General features: G+C 41.4%; 1 protein-coding gene, 1 non-coding gene and 1 pseudogene across 3 annotated transcripts; 1 reads left to right on the top strand and 2 right to left on the bottom strand.

Annotated features, from left to right (window-relative positions):
• Nucleotides 1-1,997: 1,997 nt before the first annotated feature.
• On the top strand, nt 1,998-25,152 carry LOC111169443 (caspase-14). 2 transcript variants are annotated; one of them, XM_089919147.1, is made up of 7 exons: nt 1,998-2,547; nt 4,442-4,494; nt 5,554-5,703; nt 9,496-9,721; nt 10,160-10,303; nt 18,810-18,919; nt 23,412-25,152. In XM_089919147.1, exons 1-7 carry the CDS (start codon nt 2,199-2,201, stop codon nt 23,511-23,513), a joined length of 1,134 nt encoding a protein of 377 aa, XP_089775273.1. In that variant the 5' UTR covers nt 1,998-2,198; the 3' UTR covers nt 23,514-25,152. The 2 variants fall into 2 exon arrangements, with proteins under 2 accessions (XP_089775273.1, XP_022419361.1); XM_022563653.3 differs by having other exon boundaries at nt 2,007-2,547; nt 10,187-10,303.
• LOC149748258 (large ribosomal subunit protein uL16-like) lies at nt 16,612-17,723 on the bottom strand (annotated as a pseudogene).
• LOC115804034 (small nucleolar RNA SNORA70) lies at nt 17,014-17,148 on the bottom strand. Its single transcript, XR_004024843.1, has one exon. It is a non-coding gene; the product is annotated as a small nucleolar RNA SNORA70 (small nucleolar RNA).
• Nucleotides 25,153-26,320: the final 1,168 nt, after the last annotated feature.

Here is a 26,320-nt window from a genome sequence, read left to right as displayed (position 1 = left end):
ATGGTCATGTTCATAAGAACTGGGGGTTAGGACTCCAACATATCTTTTTGGGGGACACAAGTCAATTCATGCATATTAAGTTTAATTATTTATAAGTTTAAGTTTTAGGTTAGAATGCCGTATTCCAAATTATAATGTGGAGAGGAGTATGGGAGAAGTCAAACTAGGATCCTAATCTCCTAGTGGTACCCAAGCCACCAGTGCTTGGTGACCTATGTGTGTGAGGCTGTGTGCTGGGGAAAGCAGGGGAGCACCTATGGCTGGAAATGGTGTGCTTGGGGCAGCAATGCAGGGCAGGCAGCTTAACACAGATGGATGGAGTGCCTGCCGCCTAAGGACTTAGCCTCTGAGGCAGGATGTTCAGGTTTCTTGGCCTCTTCAGTCTCCCTGACCCTCATCTTGGGCTCTGGGAGCCTAATGCCAGTGGGGCCCGGCCAGGGGCTGCTGGGAGTGGAGGGGCAGAGATAAGCCCGAGAGGTGCAGGCTTCATCCCAGTGCAGATTTGCTCGCCTTATACACAGCTGGTGAATTTCAGCCACCAGAGGCCCCTCCCTGCTCTTCATTTGTTCTGTTGGGGGCAAATCATCTTAAAATTTGGAGAAATCGTCTCATTTTCTCTAAATATGGAGTAAAACCGAAATTTGCCATTATGAACTCTGATTCCAGAGGCAAGTGGCCCTGGAGTCTACATATCCGAGGCCCCCAGAATTTTTTTCCTCTCCCGTAGTCTCCCACAAGTGTTAAAAGTTCAGAAAGGAAGTGGCTAGTGAGCTTCAGAGGGCTTTGGAAACACTGCGCAGTGCCCTCCCCCCACTTTTTTTTTTTTTTTTAAATTGATTCGTTCTTGGCTGCCTTAGACTTAAAGCAAATTATATAGGGGCGGAGCTTTGTGGGAGTAAACAGTCATCTGGCGCTAGAGATAAGGCCTAGTAAGGCAGGAGGCAAAAAGGACAGAAGCAAAGCTTTCAAGCTGCTATACTCAATTTCCAAGAATATGTTATGAAATATCTCAATCACAAGAGTAGAATAGATGGTACATTGCCCCTTCACTCACATCACTCAAATGGAACAATTATCAGGATTTAGCCACTTTTGCTTGTCTTTCCCCTCTCCCCCACCTCCTTTTTTCTTTCCTTAACTGAAGCTTTTAAAAGCAGATCCCACACATCGTACCATTTCACCCTTCCACATTTCTATATGCGTATCTAAAAATTATGGACATTTTTCTTACGTAACTACAACGTTATTATCCTACTTGAAAAGAAGTTAACATTTTTTTTTGCTTATCAGCCAATACCCAGTCCATATTCATGTTTCCCTGATTGTCTCAAAAATTATTGTTTACAGTTGGTTTATTTGCATCAGGATTCAAACAAGTCCTAAGATTCTTTCACCAGCTGTTGGAAAGGGTAAGTAATTTTGAGGCAAACCACGGTTAAAGTGAGTCATCACTTCCTGAGGGCCCAATCAAGTCAGGGAGCCTAGCAATAGGACTCTGGGGGGTTGCAAAGCTGAGATCTGCTCTCCAAGGCAGTGCTCCTTCCATGCCTCCAGGCTGAGCAGTGTGCCCTTCCACCTCCTTGCTGCCTTCAAATTCTCAAATATCAGCTTTTGTCACCATGTCCTCTCTAAAAAAAACTGGCTCAATGCCATAATCTGTAGGTGTTCTTTCACCTTCCAAGTTCTTCCCTGCTCCTTGGGAACTACTGGCTTAGGTAGCTGGTAAACGCTCTAAGGTCAGTGGTTCTCAAACTTGGCTGCACACTGGAATCATCAGGGAGCTTTAAAAACCACTGATGCCTTGGTCGGCCACCCAGACGTTCTAATGTAATCAGTTCAGGCTGTGGCCTGGGCATGATCGTAACGCGTGCCAAGGCAGAGCACCTCGGAGTAGCCCTGCAGGGCGGGCACCACTCGGCTCTGCTAACCCAGGCTCCAAGGGTTAAAGAAGGAGCTCTTGTGGGCGGAGCGGGGCCTCCAGGGTGCGGGGCGTGGCTCCGGGGCGGGGGCGGACCTCGGGCCCGAGAGGACGGAAGGCGGGACCTCGCAGGCAGACGGCGTCCAGATCTCCGGGCTTCAGAGGACGAGCGGAAACGCCTCCAGTTTTCAAAACAAAGAGGAGAAGCGGGAGGCGTGTGAGGCGCGCAGGGCTCAGATTGGTCCCTCCCGCCCGGTCGCTTCAGCATCATTGGGTGACAATGGAGGGGAGCCCGGGAATCGGCGGGCACTCGGGGTCTGACGGTTCGCGGGCGCCTCCGAAGATCCCGCCGGCCATGGAGGAGCTGCAGAGCCGCTTGCAGGAGACTCTGGACCTTCTGTCCTCGCAGGAGCTGCGCAGCTTCCGCGACCACCTCAAGAAGGTGGAGCCGCGCGTGAGCCAGGTGAAGCTGGAGCTGGAGGGCCGCAGCCCGTCGGGGCTGGCCAGGCTCCTCGCCAAGCAGTACTACCCACCGGCCGCCGCCAAGCGCGTCCTCGTCCAGGTGCTGGAGCAGCTGCCCCGCGCTGACCTGCTGCCGCGCTGGCAGAGCGCCGCCGCCGACGGCCCGGGTGAGCGCGCGGAGATTCCCGGGGTTGGGGGGACCGGAGGGGGTGCTTGGTGACCGCTGGGTTTGGCCCTACCGCCCGGGGATTCCCGGATTGGCGGAGGGAGGACTGACCGGGATTCCTGGGCAGGGGCAGGGGGTACTGACTGGAGGGAAGGGGGACTGGCGGGGAGGGGGGTGTCCTAGGTGAGTGCCGGGTTAGGCCTGGGGCACAGGTGAGCGGCGGTGAACCGAGCTTCAGTAGGGTGGGGTGGGGGAAGTGGAGCAAGGAGGATGCGGGGGTCGAGGGACCAGTGAACGCGCAGCGGGAAGTGGGAACCGGGGGATAAGCGGGCAGGAGAGAGACAGTTCCCAGGCACGGAATCGAAGTGACCAGTCCAAGAGTAGCCATCAGGGTCTACCAGTTCATTCTGGGGTGGGTTGAGAAATCAGATTGACTCAGCAGGCCTGAGATGCATTTTTAACAATTACCTCCAAGTGATTATGATGGAGGAGGTTTTTAGATGATGCAGTGAGAAACCCCGTGTTGGAATCCACCATTAGAACATTTGCCATAAATCTGGGAAGATGTGGCTTAAGGTCAAGAAATGTAACAAGTTGGGGGCGGTTAGGGTTTCCCCTCGTAAGTTTAATAAATGTATGTGTGTATAATATGTGAGCGAGTTTGTGTACATAGAGAAAGAGAGAATGAGAAAGAAAGAGAAAGCACTTCTACTGGGCACACTGAGGTAGACACTAAAATATACAGTTGCTGGTCTCTGCCGTCGCATGCTTATGATCTGGTTGAGTTTTTGGTTTTTTTTTCCTTTTTAATTATTAAATCAAAAGTACGACCACTACTTAACTCTTAACGTTTTTTAAGGAATAACGTAATGAGTCATTACGCCAAATTCCTGGCTAATAGCTCTCCAAAAATTTGAGAAAAATCACGCGGAGGGGAAGAGTAAGCTGGGACGAAGTGAGAGAGTAGCATTGACACATATACACTACCAAACGTAAAATAGATAGCTAGTGGGAAGCAGCTGCATCGCACAGGGATGTCAGCTCGGTGCTTTGAGACCACCTAGAGGGGTGGGATAGGGAGGGTGGGAGGGAGACGCAAGAGGGAGGGGATATATGTATACATAGAGCCGATTCACTTTGTTACACAGCAGAAAGGAACACAACATTATAAAGCAATTGTATGCCAATGAAGATCTGGTTGAGTTTTGAGGTATGTTGCTTTGCTGACTTTTAGATTCCTAATGGGTGACAACTGTAAACGACCTCAAAACATGGCCTGTAGGCAGAATACTGGCCCCACGAAGCCTTTGATTCTCCCTTGACTGCATCTGCACAGCACTTATCATAATGTCTCTCCAGGCTTAGTGGTTAATGTATCACACTTTTGTTATCACCCCTTTAAACTGTGAGTCTCTTGCAGTTGGTAAACTGGGCTTTTTTGTTTTTCAGAATCAACCAAACTACCCGGTATCATGACTACACACTGTAGGCACTCCAAAAATATTTGAATTGAATGCTAAGAGTTTGTTTAATTAAAAAATTAAATAGGGTCTAGTTCCTTTAACTTCGTTTTTCTGTTTATTGATGTCTTGGTCTCCTTTTCTGGAGGTGCATGTTCACTAATGTTCATTGGTGCTTCTCCTTTTCATCTCTGGCCTGGCTCTCCCTGCCCCTGAATCTGACTGGGGCCTAAGGGAGTTCTGTTAAGTTTTCGTCCTTATGAGTTTGGGAGAGGGTTTTCAGAATCCTAGAAACCTGTTTTAAAACATAAGAGGCAACTGATATCCTTGGGAGGTGCTTCCTGTTAACAGGAATGACAGCAGATCATGCTAAAGAAGAGGAAAAAGAAAAAATATGTTCTTTTCTGTTTTGTCTTTTCATGAAAATTCATTCAGTGATTCCACGAAAGATTCCAAAGAGAAGCTATGACTGTGTGGAAGGTGAACTGGTAAATATCTGGACTCTTTAAGATAGTATTTAGTCACCATTTGAACATTTTTTTGTGCTGCTTCTGTTGGATTGGAGGTGGGTATCTGTGTCATTGTCTCAAGCGGTCAGATCTTCCTGCTTTCCGTTGTAAATAGGAAAAGCAAAACATTAGCCAGATAAAACCACTTTGCACGCATTAACCAAATGAGGTTAGTTAGTATCTGCATTTTACAGACGAAGGCATTGCAGGCTGTGTGGCCTCTCGAAACTACATAAATTGCTGGCTTCCGGCCTTTTTTTGCTTGTTTTATTATGGACATTTAAAACATAAGCTAAAGTAGAGAGAAGAGAAAAATGAATCTCCAGACTCCAGCCCAGCCTACTCTTTGCCCTGATTCAACAATTAGCAACGTGGCCAATCTTGTTTCATCTGCTCCTCCCCCCACCGCCCCATTATATTGAAGCAAATTCCCCAGCTACCATATCACTTTCATACATACGATACTTGAGTATGTATTTCTGAGAAAGACTTTTTCCAAACATAGCCATGATACCATTATTCTACCTAGAAACAAATTCCTTATTGGCAGTCAGCCTTCAGATGTCCTTGGCTGGCTCTTATGCCTTTTACAGTTGGATTGAGTCAGGGTCCGACTCACGCAAGGTCTACACAGTTACACTTGATGGTTTGTCTCTTAAGAGGCTTAATTTATGATACGTCTCCCTTTGACCTCTTCTCTTGTTTGTTGACGAAACCAGGTTATTTGTCCTGTAGAATGTCCCACATTCTGGATTTTGATGACTGCAGCCCTGTGTTGTCATTTACCATTTTCCTTAAACGGGCAGTTCTGGCTATGTATAGGAATTTAAAAATGAAATTGGCCTATTCGTCCTAGTTTGAGAAAGGTATTTGAAAAAATTATAAATGAAGTCATGATGAGAGAGGAAATCAGTGTTGTGTCCCTGCTCTGAGCTGGGAAACGTCATCATTAACTCCAGAAGAAACTCATTTCACATATAAGGTGTATTTGGATTTGGTTTGGTTTAAATATTGTTTCTTGGCTTTCCTTGAAAACAGGACCGTTATGACCTGAGTGGCAGGCGGAAGGCCTTCCTCATGTGTGTGAAGAGAAACAGGCTGGGCGCTCACCAGGATGTCCTACTGATGGAGGACTGGCTTGACCAGTGCCAGTTCGAAAATACGTTGTGCATCGATCCCGACAAAATGGTACCAAGTTAAAAACAAAAATGAAAATCTGTGGCTCGGGACTTCCCTGGCGGTCCAGTGATTAAGACTCCGTGCCTCCACTGAAGGGGCGCAGGTTTGATCTCTGGTTGGGAAACAAAGGTCCCACGTGCCTTGCGGCACAGCCAAAAAAAAAAAAGAAGAAGAAAAATTGTAGCTTGGATATTATAATTTTCCTTCCTTTTTAAAAAAATTGGGTTTTATTACCTGGTTAGGACCAGGGCCTGCTGAGCAATGGATGTGTATGTCCTGATGAAATTCTTACCCAGCTTACCTGTTGGATACAGATGCTTTTGTCATGTTAAGTGTGTGATGATACTCCAGCTTCCCTTCTAGTCAAGCAGGGACCTCTTGGGTCCCTGCATTTGAAGAGGGAAGGGAATCCAAGAAGGTGTAAAAGTGAGTTGGGCAAGGAGGCCCAAGGACAAGCTGTGAGTCCAGAGTAGGCAAGGTCCAGAGCATTTGGAAACGGGAAGACCAAGGGGACAGCTTTGAGAGGTCATCAAGCAGCCAGGCCAGAGGAATCCCAGCAGCATTGGAGCCCAGGGGCTTTGGAAGATCCTGGTGGGACTTGCTTAGAACCATGGGAGGGGTGGGGAGAGGAGTTGCTGAGAGCCCTGGGCAGAATTGCATTGTGATTTAACTCGAGGACACAAGAAAATGAGGTGGAAGAGTGGTGGTGGTGGGTGGGAACTGCATTTTGACTTCTCTGACCCCAGCTGAGTCCTGGCCTAGCCCTGCGCATGTTTTGGGATAATAACAGGAAAGTCCTTCATAGACCCCAGGAGGCACTGCTCGTGAATATCAAGGAACAGCATAGCAGAAGGGCTAGGAAAGCAGCACACACTGACCGGTGGAATCTCGTCTCTTACTAGTTGTTACCTTAAATCTGGTTCTCAACTGAGGGTGATTTTTGTCCCCCCAGAGGACATTTGACAATGTCTGGAGACATTTTTGGTTGTCACAACTGGAGGGTGCTATTGGCATCTTGTGTAGTTGCCGAGGTAGAGCCAGGGTGCTACTGAACACCCTACAGTGCACAGGACGGCCCCCAAGGCAAAGATTACCTGACACAAAATAATAGTGCAAGAGTTCTAGAAATTCTGTCTTAAATTAATTGACTACTTTCTTATCTCTAAAATGGAGGGGGGTGGTGATAGTAATTTATCTTGTAGGGCTATGGTGAGGATGAAATGAGCTGCGTTATGTAAAAGTTCTCAGAATAGTAGCTGGCTTATAGTAAGCGCTCAATAAATTTTGATTTTATTATTTCAAAGCTAAAAACAGACTCCTTCATGTTTCCCAAGGATTGTACCAGAATCTCTTCCAATATTATGTGATTTTTTAAATCCAGTCCTTTCCATTCAGATTACAGATAATTGCCAGGGTTCTTCTGGTTTATTCTCCCAAAAGTCCAGAAGTGGCCTCTTTCTCTACATCTTGTCAACATTTATTTGTAAATATTTAGCAACTTTACTGGTAAAATTATTTCACTGTTTCATTTTCCTGATTATTAGTTTGGTTGAACATCTTCTGGCCATTTTTTTTCTTCTGTGAATTATTTGAATTACCTGTTTGCCCTTTTTTCTTACTGGATTTTCTTTTTCCTTTTTGTTTTGGCTGTGCCATGTGGCTTGCAGGATCTTAGTTCCCCGATCAGCAATCGAACCCGGGCCCTGCATTGAGAGCACGGAGTCCTAACCACTGGACCACCCTGGATTTTATTTTTCTTATTCTGTAGTTCTTTTTCCTGAATTTTAGACAAAATAGAGTGCAAATATTTTTCTCCTGCCTTGTTACTTGCCTTTTGACTTTTTGTTATCTTAAGTCAAATGGAAGTCTTTTTTATTTTTTTTTAAAATTTATTTATTTTATTTTTTTATTTTTAGCTGTGTTGGGTCTTCGTTGCTGCGCATGGGCTTTCTCTAGTTGTGGCGAGCGGGGGCTACTCTTCGTTGCAGTGCGCGTGCTTCTCATCACGGTGGCTTCTCTTGTTGCAAAGCACAGGCCCTAGAGCACGTAGGCTTCAGTAGTTGTGGTGCGTGGGCTCAGTAGTTGTGGCACGTGGGCTTAGTTGCTCCATGGCATTGCAAGTCTTTTTTATTTATTTATTAAATTATTTATTTTGGCCTCACCATGCGGCTTGTGGAATCTCAGTTCCCTGACCAGGGATGAAACCCAGGCCACGGCAATGAAAGTGCCAAATCCTAACCTCTAGACCACGAGGGAACTCCCCTGGAAGTCTTAGTTTTTGTGAGTAAACTTGTCAGTCTTTCTGTTTGTTGCCTTCTTGGCTTTTATGTCTTGATTAAACCCCATGATTTCCCAACTTAAAATTTTTTAAAATTATTTTTCTGTAACATTTTTATAGTTTAAGGTTAGCCTTCTACTCACTGGAATTATATTTTTTGGAACAGTGAGGTGGGAGGTCTAACTTTATTTCCAAGCCAGTCATCTCATTTTGTTGATGATACATCCTTTCCCCACATATTTGAATTCCATTCTTATCATAAACTAAATCCTTATATATATATTTGGATCAATTTCTGTATTCTAAAATATTCTATTCATACATTTGTTTATTCTTAAGCTGGTATATCAGTGTTTTGTTCACCATGATTTTATAGTACCTTTGGATGTCTGATAGGACCTATCCTATGGGGATTCATTGTTTTTTATGTTTTTTTTGCTTTTTTTTTTTTTTAAACCTCTGAATGTTCTTTGCTATTCTTGAGCACTTTGCTGTTCCTGAGCATCTGTTCTCTGTGACCTTGAGAACCATCTGGTTAAGTTTCACAGAAATCCTTTGAGATTTTAATTGACATGACATTGAATTGAGATTAATTTAGAGTTAACTGGCAAATTAATAGTATTGTGTCATCTCAGAAACATCGGTATGTCATAGTTTATGTTGCCTCTTCACTAAAGTTTTTTTTTTAATAATTTTCTTCACTTAGGTAATGTGCATTTCTTGTTAGGTTTATTCCTACGTATTGTTTTACTTTTTTTATGACCATGAATGGATCCCTTTTCCATTATGTGGTTTACATTATTATTCCTGGGTAATTGGGGAGCTATAGATCTTGGTAAATTAACTTTGTATCTGGTCAACTTGCTGATCTCTAGCTCTAGTAGTTTTTAGTTGATTATATTTCTAGATAGTCATATTATGTGTAAGTTGATTATATTTCTAGATAGTCATATTATCTGTAAGTAATGAGTTTGTTTCCAATGTTTAAACTTCATCTAATTTTTTACTTTACTTTGTTGAAATGGCTAGGATCTTTGTTACAACATGTATGAGGCTAGTGAGGACAGCCCTTCCTGTCTCCTCTTTTCAGTGGGATTGATTCTGATGACGTCTCCTGATAGATTCTGGCAAGTAGATATGATTGGGTAGACTCCTCCATTCCCTTCCATTTCTAGCTTATTGAGGGTATTAATTTTATGAGATAATTTTATATATTAAAGTAAGTTAATAATATAGCATTGAAATACATTAACCCTTTGGGGAGCTATAATTCTGTTGTATTTTGTGGTAGAGAATCAGAAATACCCTAATTTTGTCAAACAAGAACCACCAGTGGTACAAGAAGAAATCATATGAATTCCGAAAGCAACCAAAAGGGAAGTGACAAGTTATACTGACTCTGTTAGAGATGCAGGTATTTTCATATTTGTCGTCTCATTGGATCACCTTGTAAAGGAGCCATCTCTGGGATTTCTGGGTTTTCCTACTTGCAGTTCTTTTTAATACGTTTTCCTATTTTACAGGAGTTACTTGGAAAAATAACATCATTTCGAGATGGACTAAATGAAATTAAAGATGACATTGGCTGTTGCCTTGTTGCTCTTATGTCCCACGGAGAAGAAGGCTTTATCAAAATGAAAGATGGTGAAAAAGTCAGCCTGGAAGGCATTTTTGAAATGTTTAACAATAAAAATTGTCCAGCACTTCAAGAGAAACCAAAAATCTTTATAATCCAGGCCTGCAGAGGAGGTAAGTGGAGACCTCTTTGTAATAGTTCTGTTTCTAGGAAATTCTCATATTGATGATTGAGGAAAGAAAACTGAGTTTTAAAAAATTATTTTACATTAGCGGACGCTTAGCTGATGTAACTTTAGTTATGTAGTATAGTAGGGACTTTGAGCTGGGAGGAAAGAATGAAGGGAAAGCTTTCCTGGGATAGGATAGTTAATTTAGGCTCAGGAAGGGTCTAAGTCTTTAAATTCATGAGGTGGGTTGGGGAACCTCAAATTCTGGGAGAGAGGTGGGCAATCTCCAGGGGATGTCCCACCGTTCATGTGATTCCAGGTGGCTTGTGGGACTAATATCTGATTTATGTTAACTTTGGTGGATATTTCTCTCTCTTATGGAGATACAAGCTTGTTGTGACTTTTATTAAAGATTACTGGTGTCAGTGGTGTATTATCGTAGTTTGCATTTTCACTCCTCAAAAAATAGAGAGAAGAGACAGTGGTGTTGAAACGGATGATGAACCCATGGACTCGGATGATGGATCAGAGAAGAGGAGGCTGCCTACATTCAGTGATTATTTCATCATCTATCCCACCCAGGCAGGTAAGACAGTGAGATGCACATTCGTCCAGAGAGTTTAGCTTATTCCTAATGATTTTGAAAATCTTTTTATTTTTTTTAGCTGTGCCACGTGGCTCATGGGATCTTATTTCCCCGACTAGGGATTGAACCTGGGTCCTTGGCAGTGAGAGTGCTGAGTCCTAACCACTGTACTGCCAGGGAATTACTGAAAATCTTTTTAAAAAATATTATCTGTGCTTTACAGGTTGATGTACATAAGGAGAAATTTTCACTAACCTATCCATCTTCAACTGTTCCACTTTCAGAGATGGCAGGTTTGCATCTGACTGTTCATGTCTTCCAGGAGGATGCCATCCTTTTAGCAAAGTATCACATAGTAAATGAGATCATCAGCTCTCATGTGAAAAAGATCTTGGTCCAAAGCCAGCTCTGCCACTTGCTGTCTTTGAGACCTTCAATATTTCTTAGCCTCTAGATATGTCAGTTTCTTTATGCAAAAGAAGAATGATAAAATATACTTGTGTCACTGGGATGTTATATAAATTAAATTATGTAGTGCAGGTATTGTGCTTATCATAATAACTGGCATAATAAGGTAAAAAAGAAATTAATATTATTACTAATATATTATGCTGATTACATTATTATCCTTATTATTACTATACTATTAATACTAATAAGTTAAAATCCAAAAGAATCTTGTGTGCTGAAGGGGTGAACTTGATTCAGTTGTGAAAGGGAAACAGGAAAATGTAGAGAAGATAGAAATAAATGGTCAAGGGCATTTATTTAGCTGTTATTATCTTGACTTTCTTCAAAAAGGATTAAAATAGCTTATGTGTGTGTATATATACATATACACACGTATATATATATATATATATATATATATATGCAATTCAAGATAAAATGTTAGTGAAGAAACGGAAGCAAAAAACAACCCAAATGATCAACAGGTGAAAGAATAAACAAATCATGGTATATCATACGTGGAATACTACTCAGCAATAAAAGAAATGAGCTTCTGATGCATGCTACAGCACAGATGAGGCTCAGAATAATCCTGCTGACTGAAAGGAGTCAGACAGAATAAAGCAGATACTGTGTGGTTCCATGCATATAAAATTCTAGAAAATGCAAATGAGTCTATAAGACAGCAAATCAGTTGTGTTTGGAGATGGGAGTGGAGAGGGAAGGAAGGATTACAGAGGGGCATGAGGACATTGGAGGGGGCTGATTGGATTCATTATCTTGGTTGTGATGGTTTCACGGAAGTATACATATGTCAAAACTTATTAAATTGTTTGCTTAAAATATGTGTAGGACTTCCTTGGTGGTCCAGTGGTTAAGAATCCATGCTTCCAATGCAGGGGTCATGGGTTCAATCCCTGGTCAGGGAACTGAGATCCCACATGCCGCGTGGTGCCGCCAAAAATATATATATATGCAGATGCTTGTCAATGATCAATCATACTTTAATAAAGCTGTAAATTTTTTAAAAAGTTAGATGTAAGACAGGCATGCCCACTCTCACTCCTACTGTTTGACATGGCATGGGTAGTCCTAGCTAATTCATTAAGATAAGAAAAGATGTAAGGATCAATATTGTAGAAATCAATAGTTTTGAATATCTAGCAGTAATCACTTAGAACATATAATAGAAAAGAAAAAAGATACCATGTTATTTTTTCTTGCTTTAGTGAATGATGTCTAGGAATGACTAACAAAAGATGAGCAAGAACTTTATTAGAGAAAATGAGAGAACATTCCGGAAAGGCATAAAGAAAGACCTGAATCAATGGTGGGAAATACCATGCTCATGGTTGAGATTTTCAATACCATGGAGATGACCTTTTTTTCCCCAAATGAGTTTGTAAATTGAATTCTACGTGTTTTTTCGTGGAATTTGACAAACTAATCACAAAATTGTTATGGAACAGTTAAGGGTCAAGACGAGGAATCTTGAGCTCCGATTTTGCTGAATGAATGAATTTCATGACTATATGCTGGCTATTTCTGTTGACGACTAGAGATTCAGTATTGAACACAAGAACTAAAAATCTCTGCCTCCATGGAGCTTATGTTCTAGGGGAGGAGACGACAGTAAGCACATACGGAAAACAGATCCTGGGTTGCTTTATGATTCCATGTCTATGAAGTTCAAAAACAGGCAAAACTAATCTATGGTGGATGGTAGAAGTCCGGGTGCTGCTTGTCCTCAGGGTGCACAGTGTTTGGAGTGGTTATGACCAGAGCAGCAAGAGGGGACTTCTGGAGTACTGGTATCATCGTGTTTCTTGATGAGGGTGCCAGTTATGGGGGTGTGTTCATTTTATGAAAATTTATTGAGCTATTATATATCCATATGCTTTGCATACTTTTCTGTATGATGGTTACCCTTCAGTGAAAAGTTTACCAAATAAAATGTTAGATGGTGATAAGTGCTATGGAGAAAAGTAATGCAGGAACCGGGGAGAGGGAGTATTGAGGGGTAGAAGTGGAGATTATAATTTTTTTGTTTTTTTTTTTTTGGCTGCATTGGATCTTCGTTGCTAAGCACAGGCTTTCTCTAGTTGTGGCAAGCAGGGGCTACTCTCTTGCGGTGCGTGGGCTTCTTATTGCTGTGGCTTCACTTGTGGAGCACTGGCTCTAGGGTGTGCAGGCTCCAGTAGTTGTGGCTCACGGGCTCTGGAGCTCAGGCTCAGTAGTTGTGGTGCACGCGCACGGGCTTAGTTGCTCCGCGGCAGGTGGGATCTTCCCGGACCAGGGATCTAACCCATGTCTCCTGCATTGGCAGGTGGATTCTTAACCACTGCGCCACCAGGGAAGTCCCGAGACTGTGGTTTTAAAAAGAGATGTGTAGAGATGTTTCCACTGAGAAGGTGATTATTGTGTAGAACTGAAGGCCATGAGAGTGTGAGCTATGCAGATATTTGAGAAAATGTGTCTTCTAAGATATGAATACTTAGTAGAAAGCAATAACAAAAACTCTATCAGCCGGTACATAGACAAACAGATCATTGGGATAGAATAAAGAATGTAGAGGTAGACCCAAATATATAGGGAAACGAGACACATGACAAAGAAGCCATTGCTAATCAATGGTGAAAGGATGGACCGTTTAATAAGTGATGGGAAAACTGGCTTCTCAACGGGAGAAAAGCAAGTTTATTTTCTTTTTTTAAAAAAGTTTTATTTATTTATTTATTTTTGGCTGTGTTGGGCCTTCGTTGCTGTGCGAGGGCTTTCTCTAGTTGCGGCGAGCAGGGGCCATTCTTCATCTCACCGTGGTGCGCGGGCCTCTCACTGTCGCGGCCTCTCTTGTTGCGGAGCACAAGCTCCAGACGCGCAGGCTCAGTAGTGTGGCTCACAGGCCTAGTTGCTCCGCGGCATGTGGGACCTTCCCAGACCAGGGCTCAAACCCGTCCCTTCTGCATTGGCAAGCAGATTCTTAACCGCTGCGCCACCAGGGAAGCCCAAGTTTATTTTCTTATTTCTTGTTGTAGGGTTCCTTGTATCTTTAATCACGTGGACTCTCTATCTGTAGTTATGTTCCCTTCTTTACCTCTAATATTTCTGGCTTTCTTTTTTTTCTTGATCAGTCTTGCCAGTGGTTTATTTATTTAGTTAAGAACCCATTTTTAGTTTTGTTAATCCTCTCTATTATTATGTTTGTTTCTGATTTCATTAATTTGCCTCATATTTCCATTTTTCTCCATTTTTTAAGGGTTTATTCTACTCTTAATTTCCCAGCTTTTTCAGTTAGGTACTTGGGTCATTATTTTCTACCTTTTTTAAAAAAAAAGCATTTTTAAACCTATAATCCCCCTCTAATTACTGCTTTCACTGTATCTTTTATATTTTAGTATGTAACATTTTTATCCTTCAGTTTCAAGAATTCTTAAATTTCCATTATTCTTTTACCCATTAGTTATTTAGAAATATGCCTCTAAATTTTTCTGGTATTGAAATTTTAAAATTTATCCTTTTATTATTATTTATCCTTTTATTATTGATGTCTAGTTTATTCTTGAGAAAGAATATCAACTATACCAATCTAAAATCGGTTGAGACTTGATTTATGTCTTCATCTGTAGTAAATTTTTTTTTTACGATACTCGGGCCTCTCACCGTTGTGGCCTCTCCCGTTTAGGAGCACAGGCTCTGGACGCACAGGCTCAGCGGCCATGGCTCAGGGGCCCAGCCGCTCCGCGGCATGTGGGATCTTCCCGGACCGGGGCACGAACCCGTGTCCCCTGCATCGGCAGGCGGACTCTCAACCACTGCGCCACCAGGGAAGCCCTGTAGTACATTTTTTAATGGCTATTGATCTATCATGAATATTCTATATGTGCTTAAGAATATGTGTTCACTTCTTGAATACAAGGTTCTATATATTTCTATTAATTGAGCTCAGTTGTGTTGTTCCAAGTCTCTACTAAAGGTCAAGCAGACATATTTAGTAATTTGTCTGCTTGACCTGCCAATAACTGAGATAATGTGTTACTATGTCATGTTATCCTGGTGGATATGTCAGTTTCTTCTGTAGTTCTATTATCTATTTTTCTTTTCTTTATATATTTTGAGGCAACTTTAGTAGAGGCATATGATTTTAGAATTGTTACACTTTGTGGTGAAATAAATATTTTAATCATTGTTTAGTGAACCTACTATCCCAAATAGTGCTTTTTTTTGTATTAGTTTTTCTCTGATATTAATATAGATACCCCAGTATTCTTTTGGCCCATATTTGCCTGGTATATCTCCTTCAGACCTTTTTCTATTAACCTTTCTGGGCCTTATGTTTTAGGTGGTCCTTTAAACAGAATATAACTGGATTTTGTTTTTTAATCCAGTCTAATATCAATCTTCTTACTGGTGAGTTAGGACAATTTATCTTTATTGTGACTATTGATATATTTACATTTTTACCATTTTACTTTGTGCTATTTACTTTTATTTGCTTTTCTCCCCTCCTTTATTGCTCTTTTTTAAAAAAAATTGAAGTATAGTTGGTGTGTACAATATTATGGTAGTTTTATTGCTCTTGTTTTTGATTGATTGTGAGTTTAGTTTGTCATTCTTACATTTTATCCCTCTACTGACTTGGAAGATATGTGTTTCGCATCTCTTCTTCTCCTGGTTCCCTGTGAAATGTTATAAGTAAGTAAGCTTATTTTTACTCCCTGATGATACACAGAACCTTAGAACACTAATTCTCATCACCTTCCACACTTAAGCGCTATTGTTCAACATTTACTTCTAACTTTTATTTTTTGTATCTTTATTTATATGAAATTATTTATGTATTCTTACACTCCTTCTCCTTCCACCCTAATTTTCTTCTAAATTAGGATATTAACCCAACACATTTTCATCAGATAGGTTGGCATGCTCTAGGGTGACAAGCACTATGCTAGGTAATGCCTATTCCTTTTTTAAAACCCCACAATTTAGAACACTTTTGTAATATTTTATACAGTGTATGTTTGTTTATATTTATGCATGTGTTTACCATTTTCTTCTCTATCTGTCCTGAATCTCAGACCATTTTCTTTCTTCATGAAGTATATCCTTTAGAAATTCATTTAAGGAAGATTTATAGGTGGTAAGTTCACTTTACACCCAAATCTGACCGATGATGTAACAGTGTCTTTGCTTGTTCTTCCTTGTGATTCCATCATTTATTTCTTTAAACATTTCATGCACAGTTATTTTATATTTTTTACCTTATACTTTCAATATCTAAAGTCTTTGGGGATCACTCTTGTGGTCGTTCTGTTGCCTGTCACTCATGGGGGTTTGTTTCTTTGTGTGTCTGAACTCTTAGCTCATTTATTGAATCTTATTCTGTGATACTCCTGGGGGCATAATTCAGTTATGCTTTCCTTTAGAGAGGATTACCACCCGCACGTGGACCTCTGTAGCTCTGCTCAGGGTCACATGGTTAATGCAGGATCTTAAATTCATCTTCCTATCTCCCAGGTACACCTTCCAGACTTGACATTTCCCCTTAGACACAAGCGCAACTCTGGTTTTCCCGTTTGCTTTCTGCTTCTAGCTCAAGTTTCAGCTTCCTCGTTTGGAGGAATGGCATGCCTTGGGGATTTCCATTCATTCCTATCAGCCGAGAACAGTATTAAACTTTTGCTTTAATCAAGAATTAAGATTTATACCTGGAGGGATATTTAAAGTACCCAAAGTGCCCAAAGTGGAAAACTTGGAATATGTGATAAAATTAATCTTTTGGATCACCAATTTTTTTTTGCATGATCCCAGTTCTTTTAATTTTTAATTTTTTTTTTTTTTTTTTGACAGGAAAGTAGGATTTATTGGTGGGCACGAGTAAGGAGGGGACAGCACCAAGGCTCTCGTGAGTGCAGGGCCCGCCATTTGTCCAGAGGGCCGCAGTTAGGGATGTATATGACCCTACAGCCATCCGGGATGAGCTGCTTTTCTGCCATCATGTTTTCGAATTCGTCTGCATTAAACTTAGTGAATCCCCACTTCTTGGAGATGTGGATCTTCTGGCAGCCAGGGAACTTGACCTTGGCCCTTCGGAGGGCCTCAATCACATGCTCCTTGTTCTGCAGCTTGGTGCAGATGGACATTGTGACTTGGCCAATGTGGACCCTGGCCTCTGCACCTTGGGGCTTTCTAAAGGCACTGCGCATACCCGTCAGGAGCCTGGACTGGGGACAGCATGCCAGTCATTAATGTCCACTGGAAAGGGCTGTCTCCAAGGTGCCTTAGGGCAACCCACACAGGCAACAGGCCGCATACACTACCGAGGAGGCTGCTGTTTGCAGCCATTGCACACAGGGCCCCCATGGGGAAAAGAGCACAGTCGGCTTAATTGGCTGCAAATATTTTTTTTAATTTTCAATTGATTTATTTTTTATTTTGGCCGTGCCACGCGGCATGTGGGATCTTAGTTCCCTGACCAGGGATCAAACTTGTGGCCCCTGAAGTGGAAGCTTGGAGTCCTAACCACTGAACCACCAGGGAATTCCCTTGGGTCACCCATATTTACCTGATTGGATGAGACAGTACCAAATATGTGTGGGGATGGGGGGCAACGGGTACTTCCATATACCATTGATGAGAGCAAGTTATAATGCCTCTTTGGAGAGCAATGTGTGATACCTAGAAAGTTTGTTTATTCCACGACCCAGCAATTTCACTTCCGGGTATACACCCTAGTGCTGCGGTCTCCAGATCAGGGGGCCACAGTGAAGTCACACAGCTATACTTAATTCTGTGAACCACCAGCTCAGGTGAGGTATGGTTCCAAAAATTAGATTGTGCTGTGTTCTTTTTGATATCATATTTTGGTGGTATCTAGGTTTTGGAGGTTCGCTGAGCTAAAAAGCAAGTACCATGGTGGTATCCTAGGTTGAGAAGTCATGCAGTGTCCAAAAGGGGCACACATCCCGTTAGTAATTGTGGTTATTTAAGAATGAGGGAATTCCCTGGCAGTCCAGTGGTTAGGACTCTGTGCTCTCACTGCCGAGGGCCTGGGTTCAATCCCTGGTCAGGGAACTAAGATCCCATGAGCTGCTCGCACAGCGCGGCCAAAAAAAAAAAGAATGAAAAAAATATTTTTTTATCAATTTGTATGACCCTCACCTTTCAATTTTTTTGACCATCTATTCATGTGCCTATTGGCCATCATGTATCTTCTTTTGCCCAATGTTGTATTGGGTTGTTTGTTTTCTTATTAAGCTGTATATATTCTGAATACAAGTCCTTTCTCTGGTACGAGTTACAAATACTTTCTCCCAATCTGTGACTGGCTTTTCATTTTCTTAATGATGTCTTTCAAAAAGCAAAACTTTTATAAGCATTGATGGTTCAGTGGTAGAATTCTCACCTGCCAAAAAACAAAAGTTTTAGATTTTAAGTCCAATTCATCATCTTTTTTTCTTCTATGGCTTATGATTTTTGTGTTGTAAGAAACTTTTGTCTACCCTGAGGTTGAAAGATGTTCCATGTTTTTTCTGTCCCAACCCAGGTTTACTATGAGAGCGTGCAATCTTAATATTCCCATTGAATTTCCATACTATATAGACATATTTCATGTTTTTCAGCCTAATAATAAAGATAATTTCAGTAAACTCTTGAATACCACCAAATAAATTCCATATGGTTGTATTTAGGGCGATTTAGCTTAAAATGCTAGAGCAAAAGTCAGCAATAAAAAAAATAGAAAAGGAATAAATAAAGCAAATACGACAAAATGATAACTCTTGGATCTGAGGGATGATTATATGGGGGGTTGTTAAACTTTGCTTTCTACTTTTTTGTATATTTGAAAAGTTGTATTTTAAAAATGCATATAAAAAGAATGTCCTCTTGAGAGGTTATGTGCTATTGGTCACATGAGTTCTCTGTGATTGTATCTTAATGCAAGTGTTTCTATATTCTCGATTCAAAGCCATTTTCCAGGTTTTAACTATGGGTCAAAGCACAAGTTTGCTGTAAGTTAGAGGAGGAAAATGGATGAAATGACTTTTTTCCTTTGTAGATCATGTGGCTTTACGGGACCCCCGCACCGGCTCTGTGATGATCAAAGCAATGACCGAAGTCTTTAAACAGTATGGAAATAAGTGGCACATTGCTGACTTCTTCACCAAAGTAAGTAAATTCCAAGTGAACATGTGCTCCATTCTGTCTAAAGCTAATGCACTTGATGAGAACATTTTCACGAGAAGATTGACTTAAGCCCGAGAAAGCGTGAGAGATGGTGAGAAGTTGTTTGGAAACAGCAGGCTGATGGTGCGTTAAGAGGACTGTTGCAGAAGTCGTGGCCGAGCCAGGTGCGAAGGGAAACTGATAGTGACACTTCATTCATTGGTACGTGAGTGAGTTGGATTTTAGGTGAGCTTTGAAGTTCTGCCTGCTCTCCAGTTGCTGTTCCCTGCGCTTCACAGATACTAATACATTGAGTCTTTCAACAGCTCTCAGGCAGGTACTGGGATTCCCATCTCCTATTACAGATGGAAAGCAGCCTTGGCTTTCCAACCCAGGCAGAGCACTTCTAGAGCTCATGGCTTAACCACAGTTATATAGGATTACTTACTCCTTATCTCCCCAAGTTACAGTAGCTATTTTTATTTCTTTTAAAAAATTGTTTAATGCTTTACATATGATGCTTAACAGCTTTCAAAACTCCTTTTCACCTCATTTTTATTTTTTAACATCTTTATTTGTGTATAATTGCTTTACAATGTTGTGTTAGTTTCTGCTGTATAACAAAGTGAACCAGCTATATGTATACATATATCCCCATATCCCCTCCCTCTTGCATCTCCCCCCCACCCTCCCCACCCCACCCCTCGAGGTGGTCACAAAGCACGGAGCTGATCTCCCTGTGCTATGCAGCTGCTTCCCACTAGCTATCTAGTTTACATTTAGTAGTGTATGTGTGTCCATGCCACTCTCTTACTTTGTCCCAGCTTACCCTTACCCCTCCCGTGTCCTCAAGTCCATTCTCTTCGTCTGCGTCTTTATTCCTGTCCTGCCCCTAGGTTCATGAGAACTTTTTTTTTTCGATTCCATATACGTGTGTTAGCATACAGTATTTGTTTTTCTCTTTCTGACTTACTTCACTCTGTATGACAGACTCTAGGTCCATCCACCTACTACAAATAACTTAATTTCGTTTCTTTTTATGGCTGAGTAATACTCCATTGTATATATGTGCCACATCTTCTTTATCCATTCATCTGTCGATGGACACTTAACGTTGCTTCCGTGTCCTGGCTAATGTAAATAGTGCTTCAGTGAACATTGTGGTACATGTCCCTTTTTGAATTATGGTTTTCTCAGGGTATATGCCCTGTAGTGAGATTGCTGGGTCATATGGTAGTTCTATTTTTAGTTTTTTAAGGAACCTCCATGCTGTTCTCCGTAGTAGCTGTATCAATTTACATTCCCACCAACGGTGCAAGAGGGTTCCCTTTTCTCCACACCCTCTCCAGCATGTATTGTTTGTAGACTTTTTGATGATGGCCATTCTGACCGCTGTGAGGTGATACCTCATTGTAGTTTCGATTTGCATTTCTCTAATGATCAGTGATGTTGAGCATCCTTTCATGTGTTTGTTGGCAATCTGTATGTCTTCTTTAGAGAAATGTCTATTTAGGTGTTCTGCCCATTTTTCGATTGGGTTGTTTATTTTTTTGATATTGAGCTGCATGAGCTGCTTGTATATTTTGGAGATTAATTCTTTGTCAGTTGCTTCGTTTACAAATATTTTCTCCCATCTGAGGGTTGTCTTTTCATCTTGTTTACGGTTTCCTTTGCTGTGCCAAAGATTTTAAGTTTCATTAGGTCTCATTTGTTTATTTATTTTTTATTATTTTGTTGTTGTTGTTGTTGTTGCAGTACGCAGGCCTATCACTGTTGTGGCCTCTCCCGCTGTGGAGCACAGGCTCCAGACGCGCAGGTTCAGCGGCCATGGCTCACGGGCCTAGCCGCTCCGCGGCATGTGGGATCTTCCCGGACCCAGGCACGAACCCGTGTCCCCTGCATTGGCAGGTGGACTCTCAACCACTGAGCCACCAGGGAAGCCCTATTTTTGTTTTTATTTCCATTTCTCTAGGAGGTGGGTCAGAAATGACCTTGCTGTGACTTATGTCATAGAGTGTTCTGCCTATGTTTTCATCTAAGAGTTTTATAGTGTCTGGTCTTACCTTTAGGTCTTTAATCCATTTTGAGTTTATTTTTGTATATGGTGTTAGAAAGTGTTCTAATTTCATTCTTTTAAATGTAGCTGTCCAGTTTTCCCAGCACCACTTACTGAAGAGGCTGTCTTTTCTCCATTGTATATTCTTGCCTCCTTTATCAAAGATAAGGTGACCATATGTGCGTGAATTTACCTCTGGGCTTTCTATCCTGTTCCATTGATCTATATTTCTATTTTTGTGCCAGTACCATACTGTCTTGATTACTGTAGCTTTGTAGTATAGTCTGAAGTCAGGGAGCCTGATTCCTCCAACTCCATTTTTCTTTCTCAAGATTGCTTTGGCTATTTGGAGTCTTTTGTGTTTCCATACAAATTGTGAAATTTTTTGTTCTAGTTCTGTGAAAAATGCCATTGGTAGTTTGATAGAGATTGCATTGAATCTGTAGATGCTTTGGGTAGTATAGTCATTTTCACAATGTTGATTCTTCCAATCTACGAACATGGTATATCTCTCCATCTGTTTGTATTGCCTTTAATTTCTTTCATCAGTGTCTTATAGTTTTCTGCATACAGGTGTTTTGTCTCCTTAGGTAGGTTTATTCCTAGGTATTTTATTCTTTTTGTTGCAGTGGTAAATGGGAATGTTTCCTTAATTTCTCTTTCAGATTTTTCATCCTTAGTGTATAGGAATGCAAGAGATTTCTGTGCATTAATTTTGTATCCTGCTCCTTTACCAGATTCACTGATTAGCTCTAGTAGTTTTCCGGTAGCATCTTTAGGATTCTCTATGTATAGTATGATGTCATCTACAAGCAGTGACAGTTTTACTTCTTTTCCAGTTTGGATTCCTTTTATTTCTTTTTCTTCTCTGATTGCTGTGGCTCAAACTTTCAAAACTATGTTGAATAATAGCGGTGAGAGTGGGCAACCTTGTCTTTTTCCTGATCTTAGAAGAAATGGTTTCAGTTTTTCACCATTGAGAATGATGTTGGCTGTGGGTTTGTCATATACGGCCTTTATTATGTTGAGGTATTCATCTCATTTTAAGGTAAGCTCTTGGGGGAAAAAATGTTAAATGGAAGGAGTATAGACAATTTTGACAGTCATTCTAACCATATTTCCAAATCTCTTATATTGCTCAATTTCTCTCTTTAAGAAAATAGTTTCTCGTCAGCGTCTCAATAAAATGTAATAATAAAGACAGATTTAACCTACTGTAAGTAGAAATCCATTTTAGTTAATGCTAAGTGAAAGTTGTTTTGCTGACTGGTGTTCATTAAGTCTTTATTGAACAGCATTCTCTTTTTAAAATTGAAAGCCAGTATTTTTTAACTGAATGAAAGATTCTTTAAATTCTATAGTGCTTTACAATTTTCAAAAGTTTCACACATGTTTTCATATAACCCCATAATAACCCTTCTCCCCCCACACCTACATTACCCCTGCCCCCTTCCCTCTCCCTACAGTAACCACTAGTTTGTTCTCTATATCTGTGAGTCTGCTTCCTTATTTTTTAATTCACTTGTTTGTTGTGTTTTTTTTGGATTCCAAATATAAGTGATATCATATAGTATTTGTCTTTCTCTGACTTATTTCACTTAGCATAATACCCTCCAAGTCTATCCATGTTGCTGCAAATGGCAGAACTTCATTCTTTTTTATGGCTGAGTAGTATTCCATTGTGTGTATATGTGTGTGTGTGTGTGTGTGTGTATCACATCTTCTTTACCATTCATCTGTTGATGGACACGTAGGTTGTTTCCATACCTTGGCAATTGTAAATAATGCTGCTACGAACATTGGGGTGCATGTATCTTTTCAAATTAGTGTTTTTGTGTTTTTCGGGTATGTACTCAGGAGTGGAATTGCTGGGTCATATGGTATGAACAGCATTCTTTTTTTTTTTTTTTTGAAATGTGGGATCTTAATTCCCCGACCAGGGATGGAACCCGCACCCCTGCAGTGGAAGCGTGGAGTCTTAACCACTGGACCGCCAGGGAAGTCCCAACACTGTTCGTTTTTAAAGCACTTGCTAAGTAGACACTGGCAAGAAAGTCCAAAAGTGAGCATGATGCGACCTTTGCATTAAAGGCACTTAGAGCTTAGTGAGGCAGCAGATGGTAGGGTTACAAGCAGCACTGGAATTAATAGAGCTATTGGATACTTTGGACAAAACATAATCCAATGCTTTCATATGCCATGAGTTACCAAGGGTCAGAGGAGGTTACTATCTTGCCTGATGTTACCTAGGGGCAAGTTGACTTGAACCCGGGTCTGTGCACGCAGCCACTCGATGCCTTCAAGCACTTGGTGGGTGGTGTCTGCATTGTTTTCCTGGTGCAGTCAGAGAATTCTGCCATCTCCTTCTGTGGGCTTTACTAAGAGGCTTTTGCTGAGGGCTTTACATTCTTTTGGACAGTTTGTGCTTTTATCTTACAGGTGAATAACAGAGTGGTGCACCGTGAATTTAATCTTCGTAATGAACCAATAAAAGTATCACTTGTAATGGAGTCAACTTTAACTAAATTTGTATACTTTTGACATCAGGAAGATTAAAAAAACAAGGACTGCTTTACAGTAGAGTTTGAAAAGAGCTGTGAGCATTTGTAGCATTGTACTAATGGTTACCATTTTGCATTATTTTTGTCAATGGTTGTATTTGTCCAATTTGTTTTGTATATATATATATATATACATATATATTATTTTTCTAAGATTTAACTATGCTTACTTGATACTTGTAAGTAATTTGACTTTTTTTTTTTAAAGATCACTGTTTTCTGAAAAAAACGTTTCCTGAACCGTTACCAAAACATGGACATCCAGCTCCATTTGTGTACTGTTTTTATCCTGTGTTTCTCTTGGTGATTACACCCTACCTTCTCCACTCTCAGCTTGATGCTGGTGTTAAGCCTCAATTTCTTGGCTTAGTCAAGAACTGCCTGTGTGTGGTTTTGTCCTGTGTTTCACCTTATTTACCCAGATTGTTTTCTGCAGTCAGTCTGATCTCCTCTTTGACTCCGTAAGCCATTCTCAAGTCTTACCTGGATGTCTCTGTGCCCTTGAGGCCTTCATGTGTTCCACCTTCCATCCATTTCCCCACTTCCTCCTTGCTGCCTCATACCTTTGAACTGCTGTTTTCTCCACCTGGAACCCTCTGTTCCACCCCACATAGGTAAGTCCTCTCCATCCTTCAGAGTTTGGTTCAAGCATCACTTGCACAGGGAAGCTTTCCACAGCCCCTCATGCTAGGTCAGCTTCTTCTAAGTGCTCAGATACCCTCTGCTTCTCTTCTGTAACATTGAAATGACTGTCTAGTGGCTGTTTAATCTCTCTCTCCAGTTCAGTCGTAAGATCCGAGAGGCAGAGGCTGTGTGTCTCATTCATGGCTGCATCCTAGCTTCCACCTGTGCCTTAGGACACAGAGAAGCCATGCAATGAGCGTTGAGTGAGTGACTGATCCCTGTCTTTTAATTATTTTATCCATCCCTCAGACCTCTGTGCATATCTAGCCACTTGCTACTTAACCCCACACACGTGGATGTCTCATGGCTACTTTAACTCAACGGGTTGGACGTTAACCTGAGTTTCCCCTAAATCTCTTTATAAAACCCATCCCATTGTTAATAATCCTTTGAATTCCCACTGCCTGCTGGATATACCCCAAAATCCTGTAGGAGAGTATTGCAAGTCTTTCTCCGTCAGGCTTAATCTACACTACTCTTTTATTGCCTGTTTGTCCTCGTAATTCGCCCTCCCCTTAATAATCCTGTCTCACAGAATCGGGCTTGTGGATCAATGACTGTGGATAAACACTCTTGGATATGTTATCATATCAGAGTTCAATCTCTCCTTTCTGTCTGAAATGCCCTTCATTCTCACTGTGTGCTTCCTCTATACTGAGTATTCTTTAGGGTGCAACTTGGGTCCCCTCTCACTATAGAGCAAAGCTGTATGTAGACTAGTGTTTTTAGAGTAACAAACTGTGGACTGAGCATGACTGATGGGCCTGTACGAGGATGCAGGTGTTTGGTGAGAATGCCCTGAAGACTGAGAGCCAAATTGACTGAAGCAATCCAGAATCTCCAGGCCTGTCTCCATTTCAGGGATTATTGTGTCCTTTTTAGTTAATGTGATTTCTTAAGTGTAAATACATGTGATTTAATTTTTAAGCCTTTGAGTTCTGATATTTGATATGTAGCTTTGTTTTTGTATAGAGCATTAAAATGTCTCTGGTTCATAAAATATGAACATCAGGTGATCCTTCTCTTTCACTTGGATTCTGGAGGATTTCTAGGCACAGAGGCTCGTTTCGGGGGGACAGCAGCAGCTGAAATATCAACAACTCTTTATTTCCTGGGAGAGGTTGAGTGACTTGGTCAGAGTCACAGCATGTGGTGAAGCTGGGATTCCAAACCATGAACTAATTCAAGACATGAAGTGCCAAGTGATAGAGAAAAGTTTTAAGACAGAATGCTTTTGATGGACAGAAGGGACCATTCCATTACCACTTCACTGATGGAATGAGGGCTTTGGGACAAAGGAGGGAAAAGTGATTTTGGAACCCTGCTCAGACCACTACAGGTAAGGGTCACGGAGAAAACTGTAGGACAACTGCATACCAGACAAACAGGTGAAGAGGAGCAAGGAAGAATTCTGGTTAGAAAGGTAGGTGGCCCAAGATGAACTTGATGCCTGGGGCTAGCTAACTGCCCCATATTCTCTCAGCTTCAAATCAGTAGAGACTGTCCTAGCCATCCAATGCCATGTGAAATATAGCCCAAAAAAGTAGTCTCTGGCACAATTTTATATTTGAAAAGAAATTTTAAGCCCAGTTTATTTATTTTTTAAAAACAGGAACCAGGAACCAAAGTTGGCAAAAGGAAGCCTCTGAGATTTTTTTTTTTTGCGGTACGCGGGCCTCTCACTGTTGTGGCCTCTCCCGTTGCGGAGCACAGGCTCCGGACGCGCAGGCTCAGTGGCCATGGCTAACGGGACCAGCCGCTCCGCGGCATGTGGGATCTTCCCTGACCGGGGCACGAACCCGCGTCCGCTGCATCGGCAGGCGGACTCTCAACCACTGCGCCACCAGGGAAGCCCGGCTCTGAGATTTTTATTAAAAATGTGTATGAATAAAAAATAGTGGAGAAACTTGTGCAGAAGACTAGGAGGCTGAAGTGGGGAGGAGAACACGTGGCTGGGGAGCTACAGCCGTTTGACAAGTGCCTCTTAGGCCAAGGGCACCTCACCATGGCTTATTATCACTACAGTACGTTTTCACCTTTGGAGTTAACTCACTTCCTTGCCGAATATTTTCATCATGCAGATCACGTCTCAAGGACAAAGTT

Source organism: Delphinapterus leucas, chromosome 10 (assembly GCF_059928025.1).
Source record: "Delphinapterus leucas isolate spDelLeu-1000000601 "Yukka" chromosome 10, BTC_Dleu_Yukka2, whole genome shotgun sequence".
Lineage (NCBI taxonomy): Eukaryota > Metazoa > Chordata > Mammalia > Artiodactyla > Monodontidae > Delphinapterus > Delphinapterus leucas.
This window is presented reverse-complemented; position numbering and strand designations above follow the sequence as displayed.